Below are 20,983 nucleotides of genomic sequence, written 5' to 3' on the forward strand. Positions count from 1 at the left end.
CAATTGGTAAAGATTTGTACCAGAGAAGAATAATTGATCGAGTTAAATTCGTTAAGCTTTCTGTCTTTGTGAACATTTTCATAAGCACTGATCAATTGCTCAGATGGTCACAAATAAAGTGACGTTGAAAATCATAGCTAAATCTTTTTACTTGCTATCAGTTGAACTGATTTCAGAAGTTACTGAGCCACAATTCTGTACACCCCTGTTCCTCCATTTCCCTTTCCCCCATCATGACTCCCCAGGCACTGATTCGCAGTAATACCAGTACTACGAAATATATGATTTTCAACTATGTTAGTTAGATTACTACTGGTAAGTGGTAGTGTCATCATCTGCAGCTCTACAAGAAGTATACTTTTTCAAGACCGTGACATACTATCAGCAAACGCAAATCTGGCACAGAGGCACTAAATACAAATGTTGCCCCTTTTCGGTCATCTGTTCTATGAAATAAAGGATGGACTGGTCTTACTTCTGTGAGTTTCTGTGAAAGCTAAAGTACTGCTGCATTGTTTTGGTTTTTTTTTTTTTATGCTTACCCTCTACTCAGATTGCCTGGATATAAACACACACTGTAAGTTTCTACATGGTATAAGAAAAGATAGATCACACAGAAGAAATATCTGACCACTTCTCATATAACAGATAAATTATTTCATTCCCATATTACAGTGACAGAACGGAATTTGTTTATTTTGGACTGGAAGTTACAATTCTCTTTTCATATATTGATATAAGGACTTATACAGCAAAGGCATGGAACCCATTTGTAGAAATAAGAGAAATTTCATTTATCTGCTTATCTTTCCTGTGCCCTCAAACTCATTGTTGTGCCAGTACCCACTCACCTGAATACTCAGGTGTTTTCAAGTGTCTAGACCATCAGTCATGCAATCAAAATAAATATGTATTTTCACTTATGAGTAGGTAAGCTTATTTAGTGATTAGTGCTCCTTGGGATTAAAGATTTCATGAAACTGAGTAAACAAAACCGAATGAAAAATAGATAGAGAATTATGGAATGCCACACATTTTATGTGCAACTCCTGAAACTGTTAAATGAGGATAAATTATTTGACAGAATCATCCAAAGGTAGACAGAAGATTTGATGGAATTTTTATATTCTGATTATCTGTTCTGTGTTAATGCTTATTAAAAGAGAATTAATCTGCATTCATATTTGAGGAACAGCTTATCAGAAAAGGAATGAGTCTTGACTGGCAACATTAAAGTTTTCATTTGCAGTAGGAAAATGTGGCCTACTAGAGATAGTCATAAAGAAAGCTTTCTAAAGCTTTCTTGCCTCAGAATGTCAACTTACTGTACATTCGTATTTTTCCAGTTCTAGCAGGCATGAAGATTAAGTTTAACCTTGTCAGACAATATTAGTAAATGGTTTGGGTACCTCCTTATATATTTAACAAAAAGCATGTGAAAAGCTCCTTAACATATGCTGTTTTTCATACAAATATATACAATGTAATTTACTTAAATATTTATGCATTTAAAATGCATTTTGGATTATATTTCTGCATTTTTATAGTCCTTGAAGTATAAGCTGGTGGGGATTCCTTCAAAGGCTTTTTATGCAGAGAATATTTTTTTCATCTCCTTTTGAAAACCAATCTCATCCCTGCAGGTCTTCAGCCTTTTTAAGAACATATATCAGATGCAAAGAGTGCTGAAAGAGCTTTTTTGCTTCCTCAGTGATAAAAAGCAAGGGAGATGGGTGGGTCAGTGGTAGGGACATCCTTCCCTTCCTCCCCTTATGTTACCCCTTGAAATTGCTCTGCTTCTTTTTGAAGTGGAGACAGGATGAATAAAGCCAGCTGTCTGTGTGTTTTATTTTTACAGTGACATCTACAAGCCTGCATTGCATTAAGTATGCTCCTATTCAGGCGTTTAGACTTGTTTTGTAATTGCAGAAATCAAACTGCTGGCAAAAATGCTGACAAAACGTACGGCAGGAATGATAAACATAGTGCTTGTGTTGGCAGCCTGACCATATCTTCTGTTGTTAGCTGTCTTTCCTTTCACAATATTGATGCTAAAAGAAAGGCACCTTCTCTATCCAGCCTCAGGTAGCCCATTTATGGGTGCCATCAGGAATATGATTTTTTTTTCTGTAACATCCTGATGACATGTCCACATTTCAAGAGTAATTTTAGCAAGCTTAGTTGTTACACCAGAGCCTTTTCCACCAAGAACAGTAACAAAGATACTTCCTTGTTTGTTTTCTCATGAAGATGATAACCATCTGTGCACTGGTATATAGGGTGGAGGGTGAATGAAAGAACCTGTATTCCTTCCCCGTTGCGGACACATCACATAAGCCAGGCATAGTCTTCCCCAGGAAAAACAACATCACTGCAAGACAAGTTCTGAACCTTTCTTCTAAAAACGATGGTTGTATTGGGAGGGTGTAAGATTATTTAACATGGGGAAAAAAAAATCAGGAAACAGTTGCTACCACCAGGATACACAGATAGAAAAGTAAATGCTGTGATACCTGTCTCTTCTCAACAAGCGTATATGCTACAGCCAATCTGCAGCAATTATGGCTCTAGTGAAGAGGGTTTGATGTCGTGTCTTGATATGTTTCTCGCAGCATGCCTGGGAGTTTCTTCCATACCTCACTGCACAGCAAGTAAAATGTGCCTGGCAAACCTTGCTGCAGTCTCATACTAGCTCCCCCATTTTAGCTTTGTTTTATAAAGGTACACAAGGGATATAAATATTTTGAAGACCACAGGTATAGATTTTTTCCCCATATGACATGCATAGTTAAAATCTCACACACCTGTATGTGCTGTACAAGTGATGACAACATTACTTTACAATAGTCTAAACAAGAGCATTAATCCCAAGAAGTTTTCAGAAAATATGTTTTACTGGAATTCCCTTAAATCTGTAAACTTTATTTATAAGGGTTGTTACTGAATGTGCCTTTGTTTCCCATTTTCCTTACTTCTTGTCACTTTGACACATGTGGAAAGTTGGAGAAATGGAGTATTAAATTTGAAGGGGGGGAGGGGAAAGGAAATAGCATCTAATGTACTTTTGACCAACAAGCTTTGAAACACAGCCAGGCAGTACCCACCTCTTTGCATATTCACACGTGATATCCACAGCACTTCAGATTATTCACTCTTAAGTAACGAGTGATACAGTCAGTTGACAGCCTGTTAGAAGCAATGTGAATGAAAGTAGCTTCAGCTCTGAAATTAATTAGCTGCAATGTTTTACAATGTCTTGTTTCTCAAAACAGACTTTTATTTAATACTTCCCATACTTGCATTTTTATTTTCTTTTCATTAATTGTTTTGATCACATGCTTTCAAAATTCAGCTATTAACCATTTTGATTTGACATATGACTGCAGTGATTTTCTGATATTGATATTAGTCTGTTCTGCAGTGAAGGATAATTAATCACCCTACCCAAGCACTCTTCCAGCAGGGCTTCCAGAGGGGCCAGTTTTTCCCCTTTGCTGAATGCAGACTGTGAAATTACCTAGGAGTTAATAAAGTGACAAGGATACTATAAGTTGTCAGAAGTATTTTCCCAGTGAGTTTACGTCATTGCTTTTTTTTTTTTTTTTTTTTTTTTTAATGATCACAGCATTTCTATTGCTTGTAGTAATTTTGTCTCATTAGAATGGTGTATAATAGGAAGCCTAATCTTGAATTAGTGTAGTTTGGACCAATATTTGGAAAATCATGCAGATACTCTGGGAGCTATAATTTAACGATGGGAATATCTGTCTTACAAAGGTAAATACTATTTCCAAAACAAGGACTATTTTAAATTAAACTGGCCACAGACTCTTCCATTTCTCCCTGAAATCCAAACCTTCATCTTGTCAGGGGCCTGTGAGGATGCAGGTGTCCAGGACATTGATACAATTTAATAGTCTGCCTTATCTATGCCTGGCAATAAATAATGAGATATTGCCACTGAGAACCAGAGTAGTCTGTTGGCCTTGATTCAAAATATTTGCCAGTGCTTAAAAAAGGAGCATCAAATGTTGTCTATTAGCATCTCACCAGTAATGTGGGTTTACCTATATTGCCCTGAAATGTAATCCTGTTATTAAGATAGATAAGAAACAGGCTGGTTTTTGTCAAACACCCATGAACAGAGCCATAAAAACAATTGTGTGCCTCTGAATATGTCCTTGGCATCCCCCATGGCAAGACTGGAAACGCTTTTTCTTCCCAGTGATACTGGCGTGTATGCATTTATGTGTGGGTGCTCGTTCTTATACTGTACTTCTAATGGAAATGGTACAGCTGTATGCTTTTTTTTTCACCCCTTCAGCTTTAATAGAGCTGCCACCTCTTTGTATTTGTCCTGGGAAATGGCATATTTGTGTGGTGACATTATATTACTGCATTACGACATGATGTTATTAACTCACTGGTGCAATGTCATTATGTGCTGAAGCAAAAGCATGCCAAGAAAACAATTTCATCACATGGCTCAGGCTTGCAACGCAAAGTCATATGAAGAAGGCTGTGCTAAATTCAGGCCTTTTGCCCAGGCGGCCGGCCGGTTTGCCTTGCAAGCTACAGAGCAAATTGATGTTAATCAGTAACATGCAGTGAAATCCTCAACAAATTGTAACCCTAATGTGTTTTATCCTTTTCTTATAATTTCTGTACTTTATTATGTGATGATGCCAAGGGGCCTCCAATGTCAGACACTGAGCAGTTTGAATTTTACTTTTAATTATTACTAATGGATTTTTCCCTGTCTTATATGTGTGTGCATATATGTGTGTGTGTGTATGTTTGTTTGTTTTGTTTTTCCAACCAAAACACAGTCACTTTCCAAAGAGGAGATGGAGGACTAATGAGCAATGGAAGGTATGTTTCTTTGCATAAAGGTCTTTCCATCATATTTATTTCTAAAATTAGGGATCTGAAAAATGCACTTGGGTGATAACTGATCATTGGGAAGACTGACAACACTAGGAGGAGTTAAGTAGCTTACCACAAGGTTTAATGACCTATCTGTTGTGCACTTTGGAGGAATCAAGCCCAGATGTTTCATATCTCCCAGATGCCCTGGAAGAAATGAGTAGTAAATATCACAAGGAATGTGTTCATTTGTTACCAGGATGTTTATTGCATTAATTAGACATTAGCAAATGAAGTTGCTGTTGTTTAAGACTCCTTATTGGCTCCCCCTAAATTGCTGTGAGTGAACAATTACACTTAATCGATCACAAAATAAATGATTCATGGATGATGAATAGGCTGTAGATTGATAGGACTGGATTCCACAACTTTGGCTACTCAATTGAAATTGATAAAAGCTGATAACGGGCCCATATATCCTCATCTATTTTCTCTTTGCCAATATGGAGATTGTAATTAGGCCCTGGTAATAACTTCCAATCTCCCATTTAATCAATATTTTAGCAAAAAGAGATTAAGCCTAATGAGAGCGAGTAGATGTGGCAAGAAAGCGGCTGGGTCTTCTTATTGTCGTTTCCATAGAAACCGATGTTTCTCTTAGGGATTGTACCAGGCGGGGGTCTATAACATACAATGATTGGAGATGTTGCTCCAACTTCATGAGTACATTAATAACCTAGAAAAGCCGCAGAACGGTGGATAGGTTTTAGTTTTCGTTTGGGGGAAAAGGGTGTCTTTAGGAAATGATTTGTTTTTCCTGTTAAATACAAACACAAACAACCCACCTGCCTTGCTAAATTTCTGGCTGTGTATGCTGGGGTGAGAGAGACGCGGTGCCTTCTGGCCTGAGTGTACCTTCTTTCAACATACTCGCTGTTTAATACCGCACTCAAAGCTGGGAGTTACAGGGACGTAAAAGCCACGCAGCAGTGGCAGATAAAGATAGCTGTGGACTTTCCATTAATCCTACTCAGACCTGTTTGCCTCTAAACCATCCAAGAGCGCTCAGAGAAAGAGTTACCAGCCTGTAGATGACAGGCGTGCATTTAGGATGCAAGGCAAGGAAGAAATAGTAGCCCAAAGTCCTGGAAATGGCTGATATGGAGCAATCAGTTTGAGTGATGGCTCCCTTGAGGTGGTAATTTATCATGCAGCCCTGGTGTAGGATCCCATGATGGTGCTGCCTAACCCCTGTTTCACACAGACAACGGAGTTCATTTGGATTCTGGCAGAATCACGACGGATGCCTAGTCCCAGTTCTACTGACAAAGTTGATTTGTATATAACCTTAATTAACTGCTCAAGGTCTTTAAATCATCAAAGGCTACACAATTTTAATTTGAAATAAATTGAAGTCTCCTAAATATTTGTTACCTATGGTGTTAGGAGAACAGCGATACAGGGTCAATCACTAGTTCTCTAAGATATTTTAATTTTGTAAATATATATGTATTTGTGTGCATATCTTTTTTTCTTATTCTGCTTCAGCCGACCAGGTCTGTTGAATGCAAGTGACCCCAGTTATCCTTGGCTTGCAGACTCTTGGCCTGCCACAAGTCTGCCAGTAAACAACAGCACTAGTGGACCCAATGATCTTGGCAATTTTGGTCGTGGAGGTAGGTTTCGTTTTATTCAGTCAGTGTATAAAATATAATAGGCTTCTGTTAGTTAACATCTATGATAAACACTGTAATATTTTTATCATTATAGTTCTTTATATGTTTGACTTAAGTTTTGGTTTAAAATTGACTTTAAAATGTTCATTTTGCTTTGTCTCTTTTTACTTCTTCAAAACGTAGGTCTAGTTTGTAACGTACCCCACAGTGGTGAGACAGGATCTGCTTATCATCTCGAGAGAAATGTATTTGTTGCTCAGGCTTATTCCCTTTTGTATGACGATGAGCAATCTGCTGTGCAGGGCAATGTAGCCAGGGATAGAGGATGTCATAAGAGCAGAGGACTCCTCGGGGCATGCAGGAAGGATGTTCCTTCAGCAGGAGAAGGACGGAAGAATACTGTTGCTGTCATCTTGCCCATCCCCTTCCTGCTGAGGGACTGCTCTTGGTCTCAGCCACAATCCACGAAGAAGGCCTCGCAACGTTCGTGCTTATTGGCAGAATGAATACATAAAAGGAAACTATTTAGGTTTTTTAGGGTTTTATTTCCATTTTGAGTTGAGGGGGCCCCTTTGGGGATATGAGGTAATGATTTATAATTATGGTGATGAATCTCTAGAGGGGTTATTTTCTTTCAAACATTCTACTCAAATGGGACTTTCAAGATACATGGTTGGGATTTTTAGAAGTCGTAGTAATACTGACATCTGTCTGTTACTTCTTGGTTTCTATGATTTTATAACAGTTCTGCATAGTGGTGTTCAGAACAAAACTTCCTAATATAAATGTGTATAAAAATATTTTTAAAACATAAATAAGCCAATAAAAATCAAGACAACTGTATATATTAAAAATATATGAAAATGCAAAACATCTAGAAACCCATCAAACTGATAAATGTGGAAAGAATTCAGTTGTGAACTATAGCAGAATCTGCTTCTGAAGACCATCCCCGTACACTGGTTATATGTTCCCATGCAGAACTTCTTGCCTGTAGTTTTACTACTGTGACTTAAAATTATAACAAAACGCTCTAGATTTATTTTCCATATAAAAATATTCTAAAGGTCTTTTTTTACAAAAATATTATAAAATAAGCAAAACTTTTGGTAATATTTAGAAGGCAACTGGATATATACCAGCTGCTTTGTCATTAATATCTTGAAAACAAAACCCTTCAGTACTTTTCCATCTTTTCAGAAGCTCACATGATACAGAAAAATTACCATTTGCTTTTAGCATTTGGCTCTATATGACTGAAACTGGAAGCATGTTTTAAAGCTTTTGGCTTCAATGTGGATGAGGCACAGGTTCAAATTTGTCCAAGAGATGCAACAGTTATATTTTGAAATTCAACAGCTTGGTTCCACCCATGATCTTTACAGTTGTGCTGACCGTTTTTTTCTGGCTGTTTTGGGACCACTTATCCCTTTCTGTTTCAGCAGTTGAGTTTGGATGCTTCTACATTAAAGATGGATTACAAGTCAGATGTCTTTTAACATGAATTAACTGTATAGATAGAGCTTGAGCCTCTTTTACTGGTTAAAAGGTCTGTGATAAGACCTTTGTAAAAATTTTGAAAACAGTAAGGTGGCAATCAATCACTCTGGAAATTCAGAAGCTGAGGCAGGCAGGTCTAACATTGTCTTTAAGAGTGAAATCCACATTGTGTCCTAGATGGGCATTTGGGAGCAAGGCTATGAGTGGGAAGCACAGGTGAGGTTGTGAGTCCTGTAAGGCCACAAAGTGGTACTGCATCTCCCAAGGCAGCAAGGCAGAGCTTCCATAAGAAAGTATTTCAGCACCATTTCATTTATCTCAAGAGTTACAGAGCAATGTAGATCTTGGAGAGTTTTTGGGAAAGCATCCAGTAGGAAATGTGTGTTCATCTTTGGTCTGAAATGTACAATGTGGGTTTTTTGCTAGAACAACTTGGTGGGAAAATCGCACTTGATTTTTACTAGGTGATTATGGCACTTTGTCAAATAGCACTTTAATAGCTCTTTGAGGTAAAAAAAGTAGTCTGTGGTTGTACTGAGAATTCCCAGAATGTTTGGAGAACCACAGCTTATTAGTAAGAATGACTGAAAATTCTTGGCTAGTGGGAAGCTATGCAACTTCCCTTTCAGGCCAGTGCAAATGTGGGTTTGTATTTTAAAATGACTGTATAGCGATGATACCTCTTCAGTTACCAGAAGTGTGCTCTAATAGATGCATGTCTGAGTACTTGAGAGATGAACATTTTGCTAGCTTTTACTTCTATGAGTCTGCAAATCCAATGCAGACAGGTTGAGCTGGACTTACTTCATTTTATATATTAACAACAGAATTTATTTACTAAACTCCAATCCATTATACTTTGATGAAACCAACTGTTGAAAGGAAAAATCTGCATATTGTGGATGAAACACAGGAAAGATAGGACTGCACTTGGCTCTCAAATCTCATCCTGTATTTGCACATAGATGCTTTTGTGATTGCGTATTTCCCCTAGAAAGTGCATTGGATGTGTGCAGAAAGATAGTAATAACCTGATTTTGAAATATGACCTGTAGTTTGCATTAATTGTAATTTTTTTGCACTTACCATTTATCTGCAGATATAAGTTAATACAATTAAGGCATTTTAAATACTTGATTGTGTCCATTTCCCTGTTGTTGTTGTCTGCAAAAACAGATCATGCTCTGATAGACCCAAATTTAATCAGTTTCTGCAGTCTGTCTACTGAGCACTTGTTATTGCCATACTTATTGTTAGTATTACGTTGTTACCCTGAGACTGCAGATGTTATTAGGGTCCATATTAAAATGTTCACTTTTACACACATGAATGCAGTAGAATATAGTTCTCTGGTCTTAATGTTCATCCCAGGGGGAAAAAAGCCAAACTGATCAAACAAACAAATGAGCAAACAAACAGTGGGAGGAGGCTATGGTATCATATCTCCTTGCTGGGAAAGTCTTGAGACAGTGAGAGAACAACTGTATTCCCCGAGGTTCCACAAAACCCACATCTGACATCTGAGCCTGGAACTGAGCTTAAACCATTGTCTAGGTGCACAAATCATCTTTTCTCTCTGTGGTTTAATGTACATAAAAATGTCTGATACCTAGAACGGGATCTGAACATCCTCACCAGAGGAATATGTATTATCTCACGTACATCTAACATCATCTAACAGTTGGAATCCATATCTGCCATCTGGCTATATAAAGCAAATGGTATATAAATGATGCATTTTTCTAACAAGTAAATTCCAAATGGATTCAACTTTTCAGATTCTAAATAAATTGTAAAAATAGTACCATTTGATATATTGACCTTTGAGACAGCAGGAAGAGGGTTATCTGCTGAGCTGTAGTTCTCCTTGGGACATCATGCCAGTCATCATTAGATTCTTTACACTTCAGTAGTCTCAGCTTCTAAATCTAGTATTCCACCAGCAAAGGTCACTACAATGTTTAGTAAGGAGAGAGATTGCCAATCTAACTGATTAAAGGTACAAATTGTAGTATGTGATAGGATTCAAAAGATGTAGAAAAGTCAACAGATATTTAGTTAAATATGCTGTACTGTTTTTCAGGCAAATGTACTGGAGTATATGAACAAGTTGTTCTCCATTATCGACACTGTTTTGCCATCTTAAGAGACTGATCACTTTAATCCCTTCAGAATAACAGATTTTCTTTTACATATCAGGAACAACTTGGTTTTGTCAGGTTTTTCTTTTGTATAGAAGGAGAAATGTACTAGCTAATGTCAAAAAGAAATTAGGTAAGGTAATGCATAAAACTTCAAGGAAGTCAAGGTGATGCCCTTGAAAAAAATTACTTTGAGAGCTTTGGCATCCATTTATGAGTTTTGCTACATATTTGCTAGGAAAGTTTCCTCTGCAATTTGTAGATTCACTCCTTTCATCATTTCCCTGAAGCCCAGACAGTTTCATTGGTTCTGACATAGAGTGAACAATTGAAAACATTCTTCAGTAGAGAAATATTCCAAACTTCACTTTCACAGTTGAAGGTATACAAAAAAAAAAAAAAAAAAAAAAAAAGATAGTTTTAGGCAGTGAGACGTGAAGGACAAGTGGTAGGCCTGTCACAGATGCTGATAGCTTGGCCGTGGTTGTACATCATCTTCCCTTCATTGGCTCATGGACCTCTCAGCTGAAATGCAAACGTGCAAAATGACACATTTATTTTTCATCTTAAATCTTGATACTTTCAGGCTTCCTGTGCATCAATGATTTGTTTCATTCCCCTATGTTCACCACAGATGTGCTGCCACCAGTGCCAGGGCAAGGAGATAAAACTGCTACTATGCTTTCTGATGGAGCCATTTACAGCAGCATTGACTTCACCACAAAAACTAGTTACAACAGTTCCAGCCAAATAACGCAAGCTACACCATATGCCACCACCCAGATACTGCATTCCAATAGCATCCATGAGTTGGCCGTCGACCTACCTGATCCTCAGTGGAAAAGCTCAATTCAGCAAAAGAATGACCTGATGGGATTTGGTTACTCTCTCCCAGACCAAGGCAAAGGCAACAATGGTAATGACGGCTCTTATTTTCCAGAGCCCTTGGCTTCGTACTATATCATCTATGCATGAATTAGAAAAATCCTTTTAGTACATGAGACACTGTTCATATTTACGGTAACTAATGCTTACATACCTTGCATGTGTGCTGAACCTCACACAATCTCAAAACATACTGTTCCGTGCTTTTAATCCTCCTTGTCCTGTGCTACTCACCAAGCCCGCTGCCTTCCCTTAGGCTAGGCTAGGCATACATTAAAAAATAAATTAATAAATTAAAACTTGCTGCCCCACCACATCTGCCGCTGACTTGCTAACTGCATGCGTTGCATGTGCTTGTGCTGTCAACTAATCACACGATGCCACTGTGACCTTTGCCCTTTAACCCTTAGCCTTGCTTTACATCCCTGACTACCGCGTGGCTGAGGGACTGGCTAATAGATTGCCACACAACCAGTCACAGGATTTCAGCACCACCAGCTCCCACAACAGCTCTGAAAGGAGTGGCAGCCTCTCAGGTTGGTTCCACCGCTGTGGGTGGGTGAGGGACGGAGGGGTGTTGGTCAGCAGCTGGCTGAGGAGGTGGAAAAACTCCCAGGTCCATTTTGCGGGTCGGTGTATAGGTGCCTGCCCACTGGGATGTTAGTGAACAGCGTCACCTTGGCCTCTGCTAAACAAAAAACAAAAAAAAGAGAGAGAAAAAAAAGAAATAAATAAAAAAAAAACCTTGTGCAAAACCTTCGGAGGTAATTAGAGAATCCTCCTAATCAGTGCTTGTCAGTGCAACTGCAAACCTTGCCTTGTCGCAACCTCTGCCTGACAGCACAATTCACCGAGCAAATGTATTTCCGCATCAATCCTCGGTTTATAGGTCTCCCTGCAGTGAACTTCATGAGGAGATTAATATTTTTGTTGAGTCGTTAACAGATTCCCCACTCCCACGAGCTCTTTCTAAATGCTGTTTTTCGTGAAGCAGCTCAGAAACAAACGTAGGGCCCTGCAGGATGACTGGGGTTTCAACATTGGTGCCAAGTCTACGTACAAACAGAATGTAAAGTTTATGTGTGCGCTGCATGTTCTGTTGGAAACATGACACATTTTCACTGGATGAAAATAACTGTAATACATGTGGTTGTGTATTATATTTAAATACACCTTTTTCTTGATTTCTTTAATTTTGCTTACTTGTTGCTTATGTATAACATTTTTTTTTTAAACAAAAATTAAAAAGCTGGCAATTAAAATGGAAGTCTGCTAGTTCACTTAACTAAAATATGAGAGAGCTGAAAGGATTTAAATGTCAAATTCATACTTTATCTGTAGCCTTTTGAATTTCCACTGTAAGTTGGAACAATTGTAACAGAAACAGATCAACCCAAGAAATGGCTTCTTTCTGTCATTTTAAACACCTATTCAAATTGAATTTTGAGATTAGAAGCCTATAATCATTGGCCCATAACTCAAATAACCAACTGTGTTTGCAAGCCTTGTGTTCTCCTGGGGAGTCTTAGCTGGTTTGAGTGAGATTGAAAAATAGGCTTATGGCATTGACAGAGAGGTGTCTGGGAGCTAAGTTCATGCGATACTTCAAGAAGGGTTCTTGTTCCTTGTATGTGAAATGTTTTGGCAAGTAGCTTGGGAAATCGGCTTGATCCTCTGGCTGCATGAAAATGCAGAAATTGATATGCTGCGGTTCGTGTGTGCCAGTTATCAGAGGGCAGTATCACACTTCAGATGTGTTGACAGATACAACTGCCTAAGAATTTTCTCAGAAAATACAAAGTCTCGTTGGAAAATGCCAAATTTTTAATTTTCAACAATATTTCAACAATATTTCAACAATATTTCAAGTGAAACCTATTTTGTGTAGTGTTTCTCTGAAGTAAATTTTCTTATGATGTACGGAAACTTCAGGTTGACGGTCTTTCTATGGCCAGGACACTCCTGTTATGATCAAAGCAGCTCACACCTGGATGCCCCAATGATCAGATGAGTGTCAGACTTTTGGACTGCAGAGTCAGTATTTTGCTCTGCCTTGGCCACTAATTATGTCTTTAATACATGCTAATTATGTCTGTAATACATGAGAAACTGGGGGAGACCTTCAAGTAGTCTGATAATTAGAGCATCACTGGAGTCAGAGACCAGCTTTGATTACGTCCTCCCCATCAGGGTGAGCAGGGACCTGTTCTCACACTTCCTTGGTTAGTATTTTAAGTACTACTTATTATTCAGACTAACTTTCTGTCTCTCTCAAATGAATATCATGAGAAAACCTATCCCACTGTGGAATGGAAAATAGCTAAAAAACTCAACTGCTTTGTGAGGCAAGGAAACTCTGTGGCTATACTTTGCACAGATCCCAGCTTATGTCAGTGCTATGATCATCAGACCAACTAGCAAATTCTTTTTCCAGGACCTGATTCATCTAGAGATTTAAACAATATAATTGAATTTCAGTTTGAGGAGACACTGAAACATCAAGTATCATTGCTATGGGGAAACAAGGCTTCAGTGCAACAGTTTTCAAACACACGTCAGACATTATGTATTAGCTATCTGTTCCACTAGTCTGACAGTGGAGTAACCATGCCCATGGGGACAGAAGAGAAATTTCTTGCCCAGCGATACAGTGTAGGATGCTTTCTCTACCAGTAATGACCTTGGAGTTCCTTTCTTTTATTTCTTCATTTAAACAGTTCCTCAGCTCTCTGCTTTACTCTTTCTAATAGCTCCATTATCTTTGCCCTTTTGCTCCAAAACCTCCCAGATCCAAGTGACTCCATACTAGCACCCCACACATCCAACTCCGTTTTACAAGTCTCCTAAGATTACCAAGATGCTACACTTCTAAAATCTTCCTCTCCACCTCAACTAATTTCTAAGCTGACAAAGTTCTCTGCTTTTCTCTTCTCTGGGTATTCCTAGTGTAAATCCCCCTGCAACATACACACACACACACACACACACACTCACTTCTGTGCATGTGCTTTCTTCCCAAAGCAGATCCTCCTGCCTTAGCTTTTGTTGGTTCCTACTCCTGCTGACTTTCAAAAAATTCCCCCATGTTCCACAAATCAAAATTAATGTATGTACTTTTTACTGTTCTGTGGTCCTATTTCTAGCTCCACTTTCCACGATACCTGTGCTTTGAAACCTTTTTTTTGCCTCCAAAAGGTTAATGTATTTATTCCTCCATTGTCACCATCACTGGGGCTTCTTTTCTGTTGATCAAAATGTTCTTTCCCTTTTCAAGAAAGCTTCCCTCTCTGCCAGGCTACAAAAGGAGGGAAGAGCCTGTCTTGCATCCTAATAGATGCAGTATCAGCTCAGTTCGCACATAGTGAATGGCAGGATCTTGACTGGACTTACTATAAATACTCCAAGACAAGGAAGGAATAACTCTGGTCTGGAATTGAGTAGCAGAAACAAAGTCTCGTTTGCCATGTGCTGCCAGCCAGGCTAATTAGAAACCTTGCCAGACTTGTTGCTTGTCTCTAGCAGCCACAACAAAGAGGTGAAAAGAGGTCTTGGCTACTTCCGAAACACAGAATCACCTTTTTTTTTTTTTTTTTTCCCCCCTTTCTATTCTTTCCTGGTTTGGCCCAGCTGGCATTTGGAGCTAACAGAAGAAAGTCACTGTCTCTCAGATGAAAAGTCCCATGACGCTTGTCTCTGTTGCTACAATTGCACCTCCTTCTGCATGTCTCTGTGCCTAAAGCTACAGCCATGGCAAGAGCATGGTGCCTGCCTGTGCACACTGTGCTGCCCTGCCTGACAAGTCAGTTGTGGCTTTTTTGATTCATTGCTGTTGAGAGCTTTTTACATAGATTTTTTTGGCTGATTCTTATAAATCAGCAAGAGATGTCACCGGGTAAAATGGATTAGACTGTGCTTCCTGCAACAGGCAAGGGATGAGTGACTGCCAGCTGGGTGCCCACGGAAAAAGCATAAGACAAACCATTCTTCCACCCAACCATCTAGAGTTTGAAAGCCACAACAATATGGTAATAAATGGATGGGTCTCCAAGCACTCAAGGGATTCAACATCTTGTGTCATTCTTTCTCTTAATGAATTTCTGACAAGAAAAAGTAGTCGGGGCAAAATAAAAGGAGTGAAACAAGTGGGATGAGAGCTTTCTCTGTAAGATCACTTTCCCACAAATGGAAGGGTCTCACCTGCAGAAGTGGGTATGACCATGATAAGAGAAGGCGGCATAAGGAAAATGCATTGCTCGCTTCAATTCTACTAGCTGCCTCCATTAGAGTTGTACATCAGAAATAGAAACTTTTCTCCGTAGTGGCACAAGATACTTGAATCCTGTGAAACAGGCAGTCCTAAAACCTTGCAGATGGCTTCCTGATGTTTTTTTTTAAATGGAAATTAGTAGATTCCTATCAGAAAAACCCTGTTTCTTTTTGTTTTGACAACTTACACCTGTCATTCTGGCTGAAAGATATTTAGTCAAATGACAATTTTTTTAGATTGTGTCCTTAACCTCTGTGTTTTCCACAGGAAGAGATTATGCAAAACAGTGTTATAAGCACGTTGGATTCTGACAGTTAAAATAATTTGCTATGGTCTATTATATTTTTATCTAACAGTGAATTCAAGAAGGAGACATGAATAAATCAGTACATATATTTCTGATACAACAAAACATGTCTTTCCTTGGTTGTGTACTACTGTGGTGCAAATGTATGGAGTTTTGAAAAGAAGTAATTTTCAGATATTATTCAGAATATTTTTCCATTCCATTCTACTATTATTTATAACCTTGTAACAACATTATCACGTTGATGCTGATTCTGCTGAGATATAAATACATCTCCTTTTTTTGGGCATGCCATCTGGAATCAGAATTCTTTCAAAGAAATGTAAATAGCTAGCTTTTATTCCCGTATTGTATCTCTAACGTTTTATTTTTCTTCTTGGATTTGCAGGTGGAAAAGGAGGGAAAAAGAAGAAAACCAAAAATACTGCCAAGCCCCAGAAAAATAATGGTTCTAACTGGGCCAGTGTTCCCCTCCCACCCCCTCCTGTGCAGCCGCTTCCAGGCACAGAGCTGGAGCACTATGGAGTGGATCAGCAAGAAGCAGGGTAATCTGTTTTTCTTTTTCTTTATAAGGAAAATCTGTAGTTTGCAGAGATGAGGCTTTTTTTTAATATATATATGTATGTATGTGTGTATATATATTGCTAAGTGGCAATATTCTGTTTTGTTTTAATAACAAACAAAAAGAGGAGTGCCTTATCCAATAGACTTATTCAAGGTTGTGAACGAGGAACGTTTAAATAGCTTCTCTTGATAGTGACTGAAGATGGAAATAAAAGTGACCTTGCTTCATGATCATGTAGGGCTTCTCTGCTTACTCATGCTGAGAAGAATCTTGCTTCACATGTAGCTTAATTGAATTCTGTTGGGACTGCTTGCAGATGATGGGACTCAGAGTGTGTAAGGATGACATAATCTGGCTGCTTGTATTTTTTCACTGCTTTGATATTTAAAAATATTAGAGCCAGCAGAACAAAAAACCCCCCACACAATTGGATTAATTTTACAAGATCAACCAGTAAATTATAATCTTCTCATCATCTTTTAGAAAAAAAAATCACAACTGAGGCAGGCATGCTATTTTTAGGCCTTTTTAAAATGAATTAAACAACTCTTGAGTTTCTGGAAACTTGCACTTATTTTTTGATAGCTTTAACTTTTATCTCAAGGACACAAAATCACACATAAAGCACTAAATGAGAGGAAAGAGACATTTCCTGCACAGAGAACAATTATGGAATGCTTTTTATGAAGTTAAATTATATGAAATACCAGGTTATCAAACTCTAGAGGAAAATTAGAGTATATGGAAAAACAGTTTACTGTGATCAGCTCTGTTAGAGCCTTTGAGAACTATTGTTCTGTCAGGAGCAAATTTCTGCCTGTTTAAATACGTGGATTAATCAATATTTCCTAAGGATTTAACATACGTTTTAAAAATAATTGTAATAGCTTTACTGAATAAAAAATACTTCAAGTGTTTTCTCTTTTGCAAGCATGAATTGACCATCACTAATTTTTGAATGACAATTACAATAATTAAATATTAATATTTGAGTTTATACCAAGTCCTTCAACTCTTAAAATGAGTAATAACTAACAGTAAGTCAGCAGAGTTCATCTTACAATGAAGGTCCATTCAGGCTGTATTAGAGTTAGAATTTCAAAGAAAGTATAAGGGAAAATTAGTAACCTTACTGATTGTAAGTGTTTAAATCTCAAGGCAAAAAGTCCATATAATCATTTTGTTCTGTATTTTGTTATAAAAAGCTAAAATAAATTTAAGATTGTTTCACCATATAATATTTGTCTTTATCATTTTATATCCTTACAACATATGTGCAGCCATTTCACTAAAATAATTACGCTATAGAAGACAAACAACTGGGATTTTCTTTCAGGACAATGACATAGCATAAAAGGTAGATGAAAACACCTTCTAGAAAATCCCTTGTGACATGGACCTTGACTCCTTAGTTTCATAAAGTATCTGTTATTTAGCTGGAAGGAATGATGTTGATCACTGAGACGACACTGTAACGTTATTTAAGGATATATAATCATCGGCCTTCCAGGTCCCAACAATTCAGACTTCAGTTTTTCCTCTGATTATCTTTTGAATTATCCTTCTCTGTATTTTGTAATATCTTATGAATAGTGGTTATAACAAGACCTTCTCATGTGCATTTTACCAAGCACACAAAAAATTTGAAGATTAGACTTAAATATCAGTCTTGAGCTACAGTAATTTGCAACCAACTTTGCTGAAGCCAGTGAATCTGCAATGCCCATACTTCCTGAGGACATATCTGATGCTAATGCGTGTTCTGTACTCAGGGGCTGATCTTGTTTCTGTGGTTTTCAACATGCTAAAATGGATTGATTTCATAGGCTGCATTCCTTATGTTGCCTTTAATATTGATATATTGGGTAAAAAAAAAAAAAAAAAAAAGAGCAAACTTTTTTTTAAACTGGTTTAGTTTTCTTTAATTTGCTTTGATGTGTACTATGTGTAACAAGTTTAAGGTGCTTTAATTTTAGAATTAATTACGTGCAGATGTAATTATATTATTAATTACAATTGAAAAATGAACTTCCAGTAAGAAAATCTGAAGATTTTATTAAAGTTCTCACAATGTGTTATAGGTGAACATCTAAAGCAATAAAACAGGAAGCTGGCATCCAAAGAGAAACTTATTTTTCTGTGCATGTCTTCCTATAAATCTTGAATTCAAGTGTGAGTTTCATTGGCATGAGTGTCCCAAAGATTTTGACACCTTATTTTGCTTACTGGAAATGAACACTAGTATCCTATTGGCTTATAAAATGTAAAAGAGAATCCACAATAGCAGCAAGTGGAAAAAAAAAAGTCGCCTAACTCAGTCATAGGTAAGGAAGGAAAAAAAATACACTCTTAGTTCTCTCTACCATTTTCTACCCAGAAGAACTGAGGTTTTCATTCACCTTCATTTTTCCACGAACTGCAACACATATAAGGAGAGGTGAACATGCTAATCCAAGCAGCCATTTTATATCATGTGCTAGCTTTTAGGATGTCTTAAATTCCTATATATCCTGTGCAGAAAGTCTGTTTATACTGTTTTTTTTCTGGCAAAGTATTACCTGTGAAACTTTCCCCTTTTTTGTGGTCTTCTACAAATTCTGTGCTTGTTCCTTGTTGTCTTCCTTAATTTTCTCTTGTACATACTGCAGACTCTTTGAAGTTTCTCTTTTCCTGTAGTAGCTCCCAATTAAGTGTGTTCCCTTTCCCACCCCTTTTAGAGAAGCTGCTTTGGCTTGGTTTTATCTAGTAAATTTGACAGTAAGGAAACGCTTATTACTTATTCATTACCGTTTACTTATGCTCTTTTCACAGATAATATGCATGATCTTGAGGTAAACCTGGTAAAGGCAGTCTCCATATTGTCATGGATTTTCTTTATTTCATACTAGTGAATATACCTTAAAATGGAATATTAGCTGCTGGATGTCAATATATTTGATAGTAATTTTCTGTCTTCAGTAAAAGTAAAGAAGATAATACCTTTTACATCAAAAAATCCTTTCTGGCAAGGCCTAGAGAGGGAAGCTTTCTTAGTTGCAACAATGTGTGTAATGAAACACAATTGCAGAATGTGCCCCTTTTTTTATTTTGAAGAAAAATAATCTACCAATGTAATGAATCAAGCTATTTCATAGCAAAAGATACTTTAGAATAGAAGTGCTGAGAATAGAATAAAAGTTATTAGAAACATAGAGAGTCATGCTTGTTAGCCAGAGCTTATTAGGGACTTAATTATCATGAAATTATAAGCAGATGTCCCTAGTGAAGTTAAGGTGCTTAGAAGTTAATAAGAAGTACTTGAGGAAGGTTGCATTTTCACCGAGTTGTATTTACTTGGAAAACTAAAAAAGAACATGGATGTGACCAATATTCACTATGCTCCTTCCAGAAGTTTTAATAACTGTGTCTTTTATATGAAGTGTAGTTACTATGTAGCCTGTTAGATTTGCTAGCTTTTTCTTGCAGGGTTTTTGCTTTTGTGGGGTTTTTTGTTTGGTTGTTGGGTTTTTTTTTTTCTTTTTTTAATGCAGTTTAGAACAGGTGGCTATTTTGGACACCTTACATTATGAAGACAATGGTTCTTGTATCTTGTACCTGAAATCTTGAATCTCAATGGCCTGAACTTCAGGCTTAGGGTCCTTTCCGTTTCAAACAAAATCTGGGTAAAGATATGGTACTTGTGCAGGATCTTTTTACTAAGAAATCTTTTTACTATCAAGCTGAACGTTTGGGGATTTGAAGCAAGTAGGGTCAAAAGGCGAGTACATCCAAAGCACATTTATGCATTATTGAAAAGTCACTAGGGAGTATCTTTCTGCCTTGTCCCTTTTAAAGAAGCAGCCATTAGACCAAAGCATGAGTTTGAAAGAGTACAAGTGACAGAGCTGTTGCACTGTACGTTTTTAGCTGCATGAGTTAGGATGGTCTCTTCAACCTTGGGTGGCAATGTCATGTGTGAGTATTGCAAGGAAAGACAAATTAGAGCTAGACATAGCTTAATCTGTCTCCTAAGGAATTGAATATATATCATATAACATTTTCTTCGTTCTCTGTGTTATGAAAATGGTAATGATAAATCATTCAAAAGCTCCTAAATGCCAAGTGTTAAGATGCTGCATTTATTTGCACCTCTGTACATGTACGTACGATTGTGTATCTATATATGGTTATATCTAGGTATGGATTTAAAGTGATATCAGTCTTAATTACAAGGTATGTCTTCCACAGACTTTTGGATGATTAAGTCAGGTTGTTTTAGTCATCCTGAATCTGTAGTTGCAAGTACAGACTACAGACTTTTGAATAAGAAAAAAGTAGCTTAGTTAATTTTAGAAAATTTTGGATTTTGCTTAATGTAAATGTTCTGTTCATAATACAGGTTTTGTGATTGCTCTGTTTCAGTGTTCCCAGCCTTTTTGTAACCCAGCTTCACACTTCAGAAAATTGGCAGTGATTCATTTTTCGCTGGGAAATTGGTAATTCCTTCCTTCCAAATCAGAAGCTTTAAAGGAATATTTTTAAACTGGTTTGAGAAATTAACTGTATAATGCAATGCATTGCCTGCCTGCATTGCAGAAAAAAAGATTTTACCTTGTCAGCAGTTCTTGAAGGTGGAAAGAAGATACAGTGACTTAGATGATGCTTGGGGAATGGCTTTTAAAGTGTGAGATGGTTTGACAGTGAAGGAGCTGTGAGAGCTTTTGGTTGTCTGGTTGACTTTTGAAGAGAGCTATCTATCCTCAGGTATTTTGGAATACAGTGGGAGTTAAGAAATAT

At 37.5% G+C, this 20,983-nt stretch overlaps 1 protein-coding gene across 12 annotated transcripts in view; it reads left to right on the forward strand.

Annotated features, from left to right (window-relative positions):
* The window catches only part of ROBO2 (roundabout guidance receptor 2), a 471,362-nt gene that overhangs the window by 416,409 nt on the left and 33,970 nt on the right, over positions 1-20,983 (forward strand). For 8 of the 12 annotated variants that reach the window (XM_055702516.1, XM_055702520.1, XM_055702523.1 and 5 more), the window contains 5 exons: positions 4,830-4,872; positions 6,415-6,542; positions 10,818-11,099; positions 11,479-11,604; positions 16,031-16,187. In XM_055702516.1, the coding sequence (XP_055558491.1) occupies positions 4,830-4,872; positions 6,415-6,542; positions 10,818-11,099; positions 11,479-11,604; positions 16,031-16,187 (736 nt within the window). The remainder of the gene's footprint in view (positions 1-4,829; positions 4,873-6,414; positions 6,543-10,817; positions 11,100-11,478; positions 11,605-16,030; positions 16,188-20,983) is intronic. The other 4 variants (XM_055702518.1, XM_055702524.1, XM_055702522.1 and 1 more) reach the window with 1 other exon arrangement.

The sequence above is a fragment of the Falco cherrug genome, chromosome 2, assembly GCF_023634085.1.
Source record: "Falco cherrug isolate bFalChe1 chromosome 2, bFalChe1.pri, whole genome shotgun sequence".
Lineage (NCBI taxonomy): Eukaryota > Metazoa > Chordata > Aves > Falconiformes > Falconidae > Falco > Falco cherrug.